Genomic DNA, 12,871 nt, shown 5'->3' on the forward strand with positions numbered 1-12,871 from the left:
AGGCCCAAACAGTGCCGAGATCGTCCGACTCCGGTCGAGACACCGGCACGCAGCCTTCTCGGGACCGAGAAAGTGCTGGAGACAAGCATCGACACTGAGATACCGGTGTAGACACGGCTCGACGCCGAGACAGCGGCACCGAAGAAGATCGACGCCGAGAGGTTTCGGCCCCGAAAAACAAAAAAGTCACCTCGGAGCCGAAAAAAGATGCAGACAGGGTTTCGGTGCCAAAACAAACTGCAACCGACCCAGTTTCAGGCTCTTATACAGAAGAGCACTCGCTAACCTCCCAAATGCAAAAGCATAGGTTTGAGGAAGAGCTACACTCAACTGATGTAGACCATACGCAAAAGCGTATTTTCATACAGCAGGGGACAGGAAAAATAAGCACCCTTCCCCCTATTAGAAGAAAGAGAAGATTGGAGTTCTAAACTAAACTGAACAGACACCACAAACAAAAGTGGTGAAAAAAGTTACCCCACCACCCTCTCCTCCACCTGTGATTAACGTCTCACCAGCACAAACTCCATCACATTCCCCAGCTCACACCACCATGAGCCAGGGTGACCAAGATCAAGACGCATGGGACTTATACGACGCCCCAGTGTCAGATAACAGTCCGGAGGCATACCCTACGAAGCCATCTCCACCAGAGGACAGCACTGCGTATTCTCAAGTGGTGGCTAGAGCAGCACAATTTCACAATGTAAGCCTCCACTCAGAACAGGTCGAGGATGACTTTTTATTCAACACACTCTCCTCCACCCACAGCTCCTACCAAAGCCTGCCTATGCTCCCTGGTATGCTCCGGCACGCAAAAGAAATCTTTAAGGAGCCGGTCAAAAGCAGGGCAATCACACCAAGAGTGGAAAAAAAGTATAAGGCGCCTCCTACAGACCCGGCTTTCATCACTACACAGCTGCCACCAGACTCTGTCGTTGTAGGAGCAGCTAGGAAAAGGGCCAACTCCCACACATCTGGAGATGCACCACCCCCAGATAAAGAAAGCCGCAAGTTCGATGCAGCTGGTAAGAGAGTCGCAGCACAAGCTGCAAACCAGTGGCGCATCGCTAACTCCCAGGCACTACTTGCGCGCTATGACAGAGCCCATTGGGATGAGATGCAACATCTCATTGACCATCTGCCCAAGGACCTACAAAATAGGGCAAAACAAGTGGTTGAGGAGGGACAGACCATTTCCAACAACCAAATCCGCTCCTCCATGGACGCTGCAGATACAGCTGCACGGACAATTAATACATCTGTAACTTTCAGAAGGCATGCATGGCTCCGAACGTCTGGATTTAAACCAGAGATTCAGCAAGCAGTTCTCAATATGCCTTTTAACGAAAAAGAACTGTTCGGTCCAGAAGTGGACACAGCGATTGAGAAGCTCAAAAAAGACACGGACACTGCTAAAGCCATGGGCGCACTCTACTCCCCGCAGAGCAGAGGGAATTACAGCACATTCCGTAAAACACCCTTTAGAGGGGGGTTTCGGGGTCAGAGCACACAAGCCAGCACCTCACAGGCAACACCGTCCAGTTACCAGGGACAGTACAGAGGAGGTTTTCGGGGACAATATAGAGGAGGGCAATTCCCTAGGAATAGAGGAAAATTTCAAAGCCCCAAAACCCCTACTACTAAGCAGTGACTCACATGTCACTCATCCCCTCCACACAACACCAGTGGGGGGAAGAATAAGTCATTATTACAAAGCATGGGAGGAAATCACTACAGACACTTGGGTTCTAGCAATTATCCAACATGGTTATTGCATAGAATTTCTACAATTCCCTCCAAACATACCACCAAAAGCACAAAATTTGACAAAACATAATTCCAATCTCCTGGAGATAGAAGTGCAGGCACTATTGCAAAAGAATGCAATCAAATTAGTGCCAAACACACAAATAAACACAGGGGTTTACTCACTGTACTTTCTGATACCAAAGAAGGACAAAACGCTGAGACCAATCCTAGACCTCAGAATAATGAACACATTCATCAAATCAGACCATTTTCACATGGTCACACTACAAGAAGTATTACCATTGCTAAAACTACACGACTACATGTCAACTTTAGACCTCAAGGACGCGTATTTCCATATACCAATACACCCATCGCACAGGAAATACCTAAGGTTTGTATTCAAAGGAATACATTACCAATTCAAGGTACTGCCTTTCGGATTAACAACCGCACCAAGAGTCTTTACCAAATGTCTAGCGGTAGTCGCTGCACACATCAGAAGGCAGCAAATACATGTGTTCCCATATCTAGACGACTGGCTAATCAAGGCCCATTCGTTAATAGAGTGCTCAAATCACACAAATCAGATCATACAAACCCTCTTCAAACTAGGGTTCACCGTCAACTTCACAAAATCCAACATTCTGCCGTGCAAGGTACAACAATACCTAGGAGCCATAATAGACACAACAAAAGGAGTAGCCACTCCAAGTCCCCAAAGAATTCAAAATTTCAACACCATCATACAACGCATGTATCCAACACAAAAGATACAAGCAAAGATGGTATTACAACTCCTAGGCATGATGTCTTCATGCATAGCCATTGTCCCAAACGCAAGACTGCACATGAGGCCCTTACAACAGTGCCTAGCATCACAGTGGTCTCAAGCACAGGGTCATCTTCTAGATCTGGTGTTAATAGACCGCCAAACTTACCTCTTGCTTCTGTGGTGGAACAACATAAATTTAAACAAAGGGCGGCCTTTCCAAGACCCAGTGCCACAATACGTAATAACAACAGATGCTTCCATGACAGGGTGGGGAGCACACCTCGATCACCACAGCATACAAGGACAATGGAACGTACATCAAACAAGACTGCATATAAATCACCTAGAACTTCTAGCAGTTTTTCAAGCACTAAAAGCTTTCCAACCAATAATAGTTCACAAATACATTCTCGTCAAGACAGACAACATGACAACAATGTATTATCTAAACAAGCAAGGGGGGACGCACTCCACGCAGTTAAGCCTGCTAGCACAAAAAATTTGGCGTTGGGCAATTCACAACCAAATTCGCCTAATAGCACAATTTATACCAGGGATCCAAAATCAACTTGCAGACAATCTCTCTCGAGATCACCAACAGGTCCACGAATGGGAAATTCACCCCCAAATTCTGAACACCTATTTCAAACTCTGGGGAACACCTCAAATAGACTTGTTTGCGACGAAGGAGAACGCAAAATGCCAAAACTTCGCATCCAGATACCCACACAAACAGTCCCAAGGCAATGCCCTATGGATGAACTGGTCCGGGATATTTGCTTACGCTTTTCCTCCTCTCCTTCCTTACCTGGTAAACAAACTCAGTCAAAACAAACTCAAACTCATATTAATAGCACCAACTTGGGCAAGGCAACCCTGGTACACAACGCTGCTAGACCTATCAGTAGTACCCCACATCAAATTGCCCAACAGGCCAGATCTGTTGACACAACACCACCAAAAGATCAGACACCCAGATCCAGCATCGCTGAATCTAGCAATCTGGCTCCTGAAATCCTAGAATTCGGGCACTTACAACTTACCCAAGAATGTATGGAAGTCATAAAGCAAGCCAGAAGGCCATCCACCAGGCACTGCTATGCAAGTAAATGGAAGAGGTTTGTTTGCTACTGCCATATTAATCAAATACAACCATTACGCACAACTCCAGAACATGTAGTGGGTTACTTGCTTCACTTACAAAAATCTAACCTGGCTTTCTCTTCCATTAAAATACACCTTGCAGCAATATCTGCATACCTGCAGACTACCTATTCAACTTCCCTATATAAGATACCAGTCATTAAAGCATTCATGGAGGGCCTTAGGAGAATTATACCACCAAGAACACCACCTGTTCCTTCATGGAACCTAAATGTTGTCCTAACTAGACTTATGGGTCCACCTTTTGAACCCATGCACTCCTGCGAAATACAGTTCCTAACCTGGAAAGTTGCATTTCTCATCGCCATTAATTCCCTAAGAAGAGTAAGCGAGATTCAGGCGTTTACAATACAAGAACCTTTTATACAACTACACAAGAATAAGGTCGTCCTAAGGACTAATCCTAAATTTTTGCCAAAGGTTATTTCACCGTTCCATCTAAATCAAACAGTGGAACTTCCAGTGTTCTTTCCACAGCCAGATACCGTAGCTGAAAGGGCACTACATACATTAGATGTCAAAAGAGCATTGATGTATTACATTGACAGAACAAAGAACATCAGAAAGACTAAACAACTATTTATTGCATTTCAAAAACCTCATGCAGGAAACCCAATATCAAAACAAGGTATAGCCAGATGGATAGTTAAATGCATCCAAATCTGCTACCTTAAAGCTAAACGACAGCTGCCCATTACACCAAGGGCACACTCAACCAGAAAGAAAGGTGCTACCATGGCCTTTCTAGGAAACATCCCAATGCAAGAAATATGTAAGGCAGCCACATGGTCTACGCCTCACACATTCACCAAGCACTACTGTGTAGACGTGTTATCCGCACAACAAGCCACAGTAGGTCAAGCCGTATTAAGAACATTATTTCAAACTACTTCCACTCCTACAGGCTGAGCCACCGCTTTTGGGGAGATAACTGCTTACTAGTCTATGCAAAACATGCGTATCTACAGCGACAGATGCCATCGAACTGAAAATGTCACTTACCCAGTGTACATCTGTTCGTGGCATCAGTCGCTGTAGATTCGCATGTGCCCACCCGCCTCCCCGGGAGCCTGTAGCAGTTCGGAAGTTACCTTCAACTATTTGTATATATATCATCTCAACCTTAAATAGGTACATACTTAGTCAATCCATTGCATGGGCACTATTACTACAATTCAACTCCTACCTCACCCTCTGCGGGGAAAAACAATCGAAGATGGAGTCGACGCCCATGCGCAATGGAGACAAAAGGAGGAGTCACTCGGTCCCGTGACTCGAAAGACTTCTTCGAAGAAAAACAACTTGTAACACTCCGGCCCAACACCAGATGGCGAGCTATGCAAAACATGCGAATCTACAGCGACTGATGCCACGAACAGATGTACACTGGGTAAGTGACATTTTCATTTCTTTTACCAGCATTTTCTCTTGCTCGCCAATTATGCTAAAAACGATGCACTGATAATTCTAATTAATTTTCTCTTTAGGATTACCTATTAGACTAGATGGAACACGGGGTACATTACCCTGAAAATACTTTAAAAAAAAATGCTACTTCAGGTTTTGGGTATACATTTGTAGTGTCGCCAGAGCACCTCACACATGAGGTACAGTAGACAAATCATTATTGTGTAAGCGTCTGGTGCAGAAAGCAGGATGTGATATGGAGAAAGAGGGCGAGGAGTTGTAATTGAGAGAGCAATAGATAGATTCTTACTTACGTTTACCTTGGACATTTACTCATATTTTCATCACATTGTGCCTAGGTCAATTTTTAAGCACCAGGGTGGTAATTCGCCCTTAACTTCTTCATTTTTCATTGTGTAGAAGGCCCTTTTATAGCCTAGATCTCTAGATTCCTAGTTTAGCAATTTAGCTTTTAAACAATGGATGTAGATATCTATAAATGTATTACAGAATATCAGCGTTTTGCTTTGGTAAGAATTTCTACTACCGGAGCTGTGAGATATTTAGAGATTGATCCTAATTTTATTTTTTGCATCCGTCCCGAGCCCAACAAAGGTTATATTTCCGATCCTTGTTGTGCGTTTTATATAATTCAGAGCATGTAATAACAGCTCCCCAAGTTTACTGGCAGGTCAGACCCAGAGACTGTTCATTTCTGTTAATGCGTTCTCTGCCTAGTCCAAAAAATGACTTCAAGATTACCTGGTAACTTTGGATTGTTTCTGTTGAGGGCTTCCTCTGGTACCGTGGTGTAATATAGGGTGTTTATTATTAAGAAAATGTTTCTTCAGTTCAGGCCTAGAGGGATGGTGATTCTCACTGAACTTCTGCATGTTTTATTAAGTGCAGAAGGCCCAACTACAACTCGGATCTCCTGGTTTCCACTTAATCAGTTTTAGCTAATAAACAATGTATATAATTTTAATAAAATGTGTGGCAAAGCCTATTATTTTGGTTTGGTAAGACTTGCTAGTAACAGAGCTGTGAGATACTGATTCTAATTTTGGGTGTGAGATGTTTCAGTAGTTCAGAATGCGTATTATTCAGAAGTTGAAAAGAGGGAAGCTATTATTTTTTCAGCAGTCTTAAGTCCGTTTAAGGCTTTATTTCTGTACAATTGTTAGTAAATACTAACAGCTTTCAAAGTTTACTGACAGGTCAGACCTAGAGACTGTCCTTATCTGTCAATGAATTCTCTGCCTGGTCCAGAAAAGTAACTTCAAGATTCTCTAGTAATGTTGGACTGCTTCTGTTAAGAGCTTCATCTGTAAAGATGATGCTGTGGTGTGGCATAGTGTGTTTAAGAAAACCTTTCATCTATTAAAGAATGTCTTCTAAGCTCCCTTCACACAACCAGAATTACTTGCACTGTCCAGCAGTGTTTTCATTTGAAAGTCTGGGTTCATAGCTTTGTTTAAGTCTTTCTTCTTGTACTTACTTAACCCCACCCAAAGGCTTTAATATAGCATTTCTTCTCGTCAGTTAATTTTTAATTTGTAAAAATAATGTATATGTACTGGCAGACCAAAATCTGCCAGTACGTATGCAGGTTTTAACATTTTACAATGTGAAAACAATATGTAAATTTAAAAAAAAACTCCTGACACTATCCATAATTTGTGAGGTGAAAAATATGTCATTGTTGACTCCATCACTTCAATACTTTTCTACCTTTGGGTACTCAGCAGCATCTTACTGATCCGTCCAACACCCTTTAGATTAATTGTAAACCTGTTGTAGCATTTTAAGCTAAGCCGGTTAAAGTTGGATTCTGGTAGTTCGTCTTCCAAAATTACTGTCAAAGGTAAAGGGATGAAATGCAATATAGCAAAACATTGCTTTGTAAAGAGAAGCAAACATTATTTTTATGCACCTATTAAATTGGTTTCTCATTCTAGGTGCCATTGTTATAGAGAAACCAAATATAAAGTGGAATGATGTTGCAGGTCTTGAGGGGGCCAAGGAAGCACTTAAAGAGGCTGTGATTCTGCCTATTAAGTTTCCCCATCTGTTTACTGGTAAGTTATCTCAATTTTTCAAACTATTTTTAGATTAAGACTAATTTGGGCAGAGGTTTTACTTTTATATCATGCTTATGCTTATTAACTTGTTGTTTCTATATACATGATGTCAACCAGCAGGCTAGTCTAGCTATCTTTAATAAAAAGGAAGCATTCAAAGGATTTTTCAACATGTTTATTTTTTTGCACAACATCAATAGCAAAAGTAAAAAAAATGTGCATAAGAATTCAGCTGTCATACAAACTGTAAAAGAATAGCAGCCATTAAAACATAATTTCTTCACATCTTACACAGACCTTTAGAAGCGCACTTGACAAATGAGTTACAATCATGTCCCTGGAATTATGTGATTCTGCACCCATAGCATTTTCCACACAACTATGGATTTGTGGCACTTACCTCACAATCCATCACCCACAGTGTAATTTGTGGATTTTAACCAAATATTTTATTTATATCTCAGGGGAATCAAAAGTTATTAAATATGCTAACGTGTGCTGCAGGCAGTTAAATTCCCATTACGAAACTTAACTGGTCATGTTTTAGTTGCTGATTAATGTATTGAATTAGGTAATATTGTCACAAACTGACATACTACGCTACATAATTTCCCTCTTCTCGCCACATAATTTGATCCTTCCAACCACATAATTCCAGTTGTCCTCGTTGCAATCAGTCTCAGTAAGGTTCCCATTGAAAAAGCACACCCAGTTACCCTGCTTGGCTCCCACTTGTAAAACATGTTCATGTTTGGCCCTCTACAAGGAGGAAGTGAGCAGTATGTGACAAACAATTTCTACTATATTTTTTCGACATGGGCGCAGTACCTTCCCTCTTATTTGTTTTCCTGCTCCAGTTGACTCTGATCTATTTCAGCGTAATGTGTTCCATAAAAGTGCCTCAAACTGAAAAACCCAATGCCGGTTAAAGTACGCCTAATTCTGTGCAGATGCATGTTGGGCCAAAAAATAATCTTATGCAGACAGTTGAAATAACTCGTTGATCCCTTTTGATGGGCATCTTATTTTCATTTCAATTTTTGGTTATTAAAGAAAGTCGAAACTAATATGGAACAGGATCTTAATCGATGTTGAGCAGGCTTTCCACTAGAATACATATGTTAAATAAGGGCGTAACAGTAAGAACATTTTTTTTCTTTTTTTTTTTTTTTAAGCAGCCGTGCTTTTCCAAAAGTACCTGATACCATAGGGAGTTGTTGCTCATAATGGCAGGTTTTTAGCCTTGAACTCCAAAGACCCAGCTTGCTCTGTATGGGATATTAGGCCGTAAGTACAGCGGTAAGGGTCAAAGCTTACTTCTGAGCTTAGCCCAAGTCCTGCATTGCTTTTTGGGATGTTTCACTCCCATACTTCAGCACCGTAAAAGCAACTTTACTTCTAAACATTTGTTTTCGCTAGTGGTGGTCTAGTGTGACATTTGTACCTGTGCAGTTAGCATTCAGTACAAGGTAGTATGTGCCTAATGCAGCCCCCGCTCCCATCTGGTCAGGGAGAAAATCGTGTAGTTAAATTTGTTTATCTCTTTCATCCTATTCCTACTTAAGCTTGAGCTGCTGTTACCAGGGTTGGTCCCAAACGTAATGACCACAGCTTTGCAGCATGTGTGGCTATTAACCCCTTCACTGAAGAGGGTTCTACACACCCCTCTGCCAGGCACCTTTTAAAGTTAAGGGTGAATTCTATAGACCTATGTTCAAGGCATTTGTAGCAGTAGGCACGCTTGTTGCGCACACTCCTGTCTTTTAGTGTTGGGCCCGGTTGTGTGCAAGTTGTTCAAAGAAGTCTTTCAAGTCCCGAAGTACTGTGATGGCTCCTTTTGGTAATAATGCTCATGACCATCAACTCCATGTCAGATTGTTTTCTTTCTGCTGTCTGGTTGGGACTTGTGCTCCGGGTCGACACCTTTGCGCTTCTCTTTTCGGTTCACAATATGCCTTCCCTCCGTCGGTATTGGACTTCATTCGCATCTCCCTTACTTTCCATCTCGACCTGACGTTTGATTACTTAGTTTGAGCAGCTGTCCGGGTTGACTGTTGCCCTGTTGGGCCTCTTCAGTGCCTTCACCCCTCTCTTCGTCATGTCTCTATACTGTGCCTCGACAGTGATGGAACAGACGCTATTCCAGTATAGTCCATGCTTATACGCAAAATATCCTCAGAACGATCTCCATCAGGTCAGCAGTCAGTGCCTGTCGTCTGAACATGAAGCCACTTTTGATGCTTGTCCTCTTTCCACTCCAAGAAGGCTCTGCAACTGTTGTGCTCGTTGACTCAAGATGTGAGGTTAGGGCAGCGACCGCACCCTGGACATTTTTGGTCCCAAGGGCAGCGAGAGAGAGCATCATCCACAGCCATAAACTGCAGATGACAAGGCTTCCCTGAGGAAACTTCTGTCTCTGACCATGAGATTGAGGACTGTAAAGAAATGGCTCCCTGTTGCAGTTACCCCCCACTTTTTGCCTGATACTGATGCTGACTTGACTGAGAAGTGTGCTGGGACACTGCTAACCAGGCCCCAGCACCAGTGTTCTTTCACCTAAAATGTACCATTGTTTCCACAATTTGCACAACCCTGGCACCTAGGTAAGTCCCTTGTAACTGGTACCCCTGGTACCAAGGGCCCTGATGCCAGGGAAGGTATCTAAGGGCTGCAGCATGTCTTATGCCACCCTAGGGACCCCTCACTCAGCACAGACACACTGCTTGCCAGCTTGTGTGTGCTGGTGGGGAGAAAATGACTAAGTCGACATGGCACTCCCCTCAGGGTGCCATGCCAACCTCCCACTGCCTGTGGCATAGGTAAGTCACTCCTCTAGTAGGCCTTACAGCCATAAGGCAGGGTGCACTATACCACAGGTGAGGGCATATGTGCATGAGCACTATGCCCCTACAGTGTCTAAGCAAAACCTTAGACATTGTAAGTGCAGGGTAGCCATAAGAGTATATGGTCTGGGAGTCTGTCAAAAACGAACTCCACAGCTCCATAATGGCTACACTGAATACTGGGAAGTTTAGTATCAAACTTCTCAGAATAATAAACCTACACTGATGCCAGTGTTGGATTTATTAAAAAATGCACACAGAGGGCATCTTAGAGATACCCCCTGTATTTTACCCAATTGTTCAGTGCAGGACTGACTGGTCTCTGCCAGCCTGCTGCTGAGAGACGAGTTTCTAACCCCATGCGGTGAGAGCCTTTGTGCTCTCTGAGGACAGAAACAAAGCCTGCTCTGGGTGGAGCTGCTTCACACCTCCCCCCTGCAGGAACTCTAACACCTAGCAGTGAGCTTCAAAGGCTCAAGCTTCGTGTTACAGTGCCCCAGGGCACTCCAGCTAGTGGAGATGCCCGCCCCCTGGACCCAGCCCCCACTTTTGGCGGCAAGTCCAGGAGAGATAATGAGAAAAACAAGGAGGAGTCACTGGCCAGTCAGGACAGCCCCTAAGGTGTCCTGAGCTGAGGTGACTCTGACTTTTAGAAATCCTCCATCTTGTAGAAGGAGGATTCCCCCAATAGGAATAGGGATGTGCCCCCCTCCCCTTGGGAGGAGGCACAAAGAGGGTGTACCCACCCTCAGGGCTAGTAGCCATTGGCTACTAACCCCCCAGACCTAAACACGCCCTTAAATTTAGTATTTAAGGGCTCCCCTGAACCTAAGAATTTAGATTCCTGAAACTGCAAGAAGAAGAGGACTGCTGAGCTGAAAAACCCCTGCAGAAGAAGGACAGAAGACACCAACTGCTTTGGGCCCAGTCCTACCGGCCTGTCTCCTGCCTTCCAAAGAAACCTGCTCCAGCGACGCTTTCCAAAGGACCAGCGACCTCTGAATCCTCAGAGGACTGTCCTGCTTCAAGAAAGACAAGAAACTCCCGAGGACAGCGGACCTGCTCCAAAAAGACTGCAACTTTGTTTCAAAGGAGCAGATTTAAAGACCCCTGCAACTCCCCGCAAGAAGCGTGAGACTTGCAACACTGCACCCGGCGACCCCGACTCGACTTGTGGAGAACAATCACTTCAGGGTGGACTCCCCGACGACTGCGAGCCCGTGAGTAGCCAGAGTTGCCCCCGAGCCCCCACAGCGACGCCTGCAGAGGGAATCCCGAGGCTCCCCCTGACCGTGACTGCCTGCTTCTAAGATCCGACGCCTGGTAAAGACTCTGCACCCGCAGCCTCCAGGACCTGAAGGATCCGAACTCCAGTGCAGGAGTGATCCCCAGGTGGCCCTCTCCCTTGCCCAGGTGGTGGATACACCGAGGAGCCCCCCCCCCCCCCCCCCCCCCCCCTTGCCTGCCTGCATCGCTGAAGAGACCCCTTGGTCTCCCATTGAAACCTATTGAAAATCCGACGAGTGTTTGCACACTGCAACCGGCCGCCCCCGTGCTGCTGAGGGTGTACTTTCTATGTGGACTTGTGTCCCCCCCGGTGCCCTAAAAAAAAAACCCTGGTCTGCCCTCCGAAGACGCGGGTACTTACCTGCTGGCAGACTGGAACCGGGGCACCCCCTTCTCCATTGAAGCCTATGCGTTTTGGGCACTACTTTGACCTCTGCACCTGACCGGCCCTGAGCTGCTGGTGTGGTAACTTTGGGGTTGCTCTGAATCCCCAACTGTGGGCTACCTTGGACCCAAACTTGAACCCGGAGCCTGTGGCTCCCAGGGCACTCCAGGACAAATGGAGTGGCCCTTACCCAGTACTAGAAAGGAAGAGTCAGGTCACCTACCTGGTGGACCTGGGCACAAGCAGGAGCCCCAAGAGGGTGATCCATGTAAACCGCCTTAAGCTCTTCCACGACAGGGCTGATGTCAATCTGTTGATGGTAACAGATGAGGATCAGGAGGCAGAGAGTGAACCTCTCCCTGATCTTCTGTCATCAGACCCAAAAGATGGCACAGTAGATGGAGTGATCTACTCAGACACCCTCTCTGGCCAACAGCAAGCTGATTGTAGGAGAGTCCTACAACAGTTTCCTGAACTCTTCTCCTTAACCCCTGGTCAGACACACCTGTGTACCCATGATGTGGACACAGGAGACAGCATGCCTGTCAAGAACAAAATCTTTAGACAATCTGACCATGTTAAGGAAAGCATCAAGGTGGAAGTCCACAAGATGCTGGAATTGGGAGTAATTGAGCGCTCTGACAGCCCCTGGGCTAGCCCAGTGGTCTTAGTCCCCAAACCTCACACCAAAGATGGAAAGAAAGAGATGAGGTTTTGTGTGGACTACAGAGGACTCAATTCTGTCACCAAGACAGATGCTCATCCAATTCCAAGAGCTGATGAGCTCATAGACAAATTAGGTGCTGCCAAATTCTTAAGTACCTTTGACTTGACAGCAGGGTACTGGCAAATAAAAATGGCACCTGGAGCAAAAGAGAAAACAGCATTCTCCACACCTGATGGGCATTATCAGTTTACTGTTATGCCCTTTGGTTTAAAGAATGCCCCTGCCACCTTCCAAAGGTTGGTGAATCAAGTCCTTGCTGGCTTGGAGTCCTTTAGCACAGCTTATCTTGATGATATTGCTGTCTTTAGCTCCACCTGGCAGGATCACCTGGTCCACCTGAAGAAGGTTTTGAAGGCTCTGCAATCTGCAGGCCTCTCTATCAAGGCATCCAAATGCCAGATAGGGCAGGGAACTGTGGTTTACTTGGGACACCTTGTAGGTGGAGGCCAA

At 45.0% G+C, this 12,871-nt stretch overlaps 1 protein-coding gene across 1 annotated transcript in view; it reads left to right on the forward strand.

Annotated features, from left to right (window-relative positions):
• Positions 1-12,871, forward strand: part of VPS4B (vacuolar protein sorting 4 homolog B) — a 242,685-nt gene that overhangs the window by 63,102 nt on the left and 166,712 nt on the right. The window contains exon 5 of the mRNA XM_069219440.1: positions 7,057-7,176. Within this exon, the coding sequence (XP_069075541.1) occupies positions 7,057-7,176 (120 nt within the window). The remainder of the gene's footprint in view (positions 1-7,056; positions 7,177-12,871) is intronic.

The sequence above is a fragment of the Pleurodeles waltl genome, chromosome 2_2 (genome assembly GCF_031143425.1).
Source record: "Pleurodeles waltl isolate 20211129_DDA chromosome 2_2, aPleWal1.hap1.20221129, whole genome shotgun sequence".
Taxonomy (NCBI): Eukaryota; Metazoa; Chordata; class Amphibia; order Caudata; family Salamandridae; genus Pleurodeles; species Pleurodeles waltl.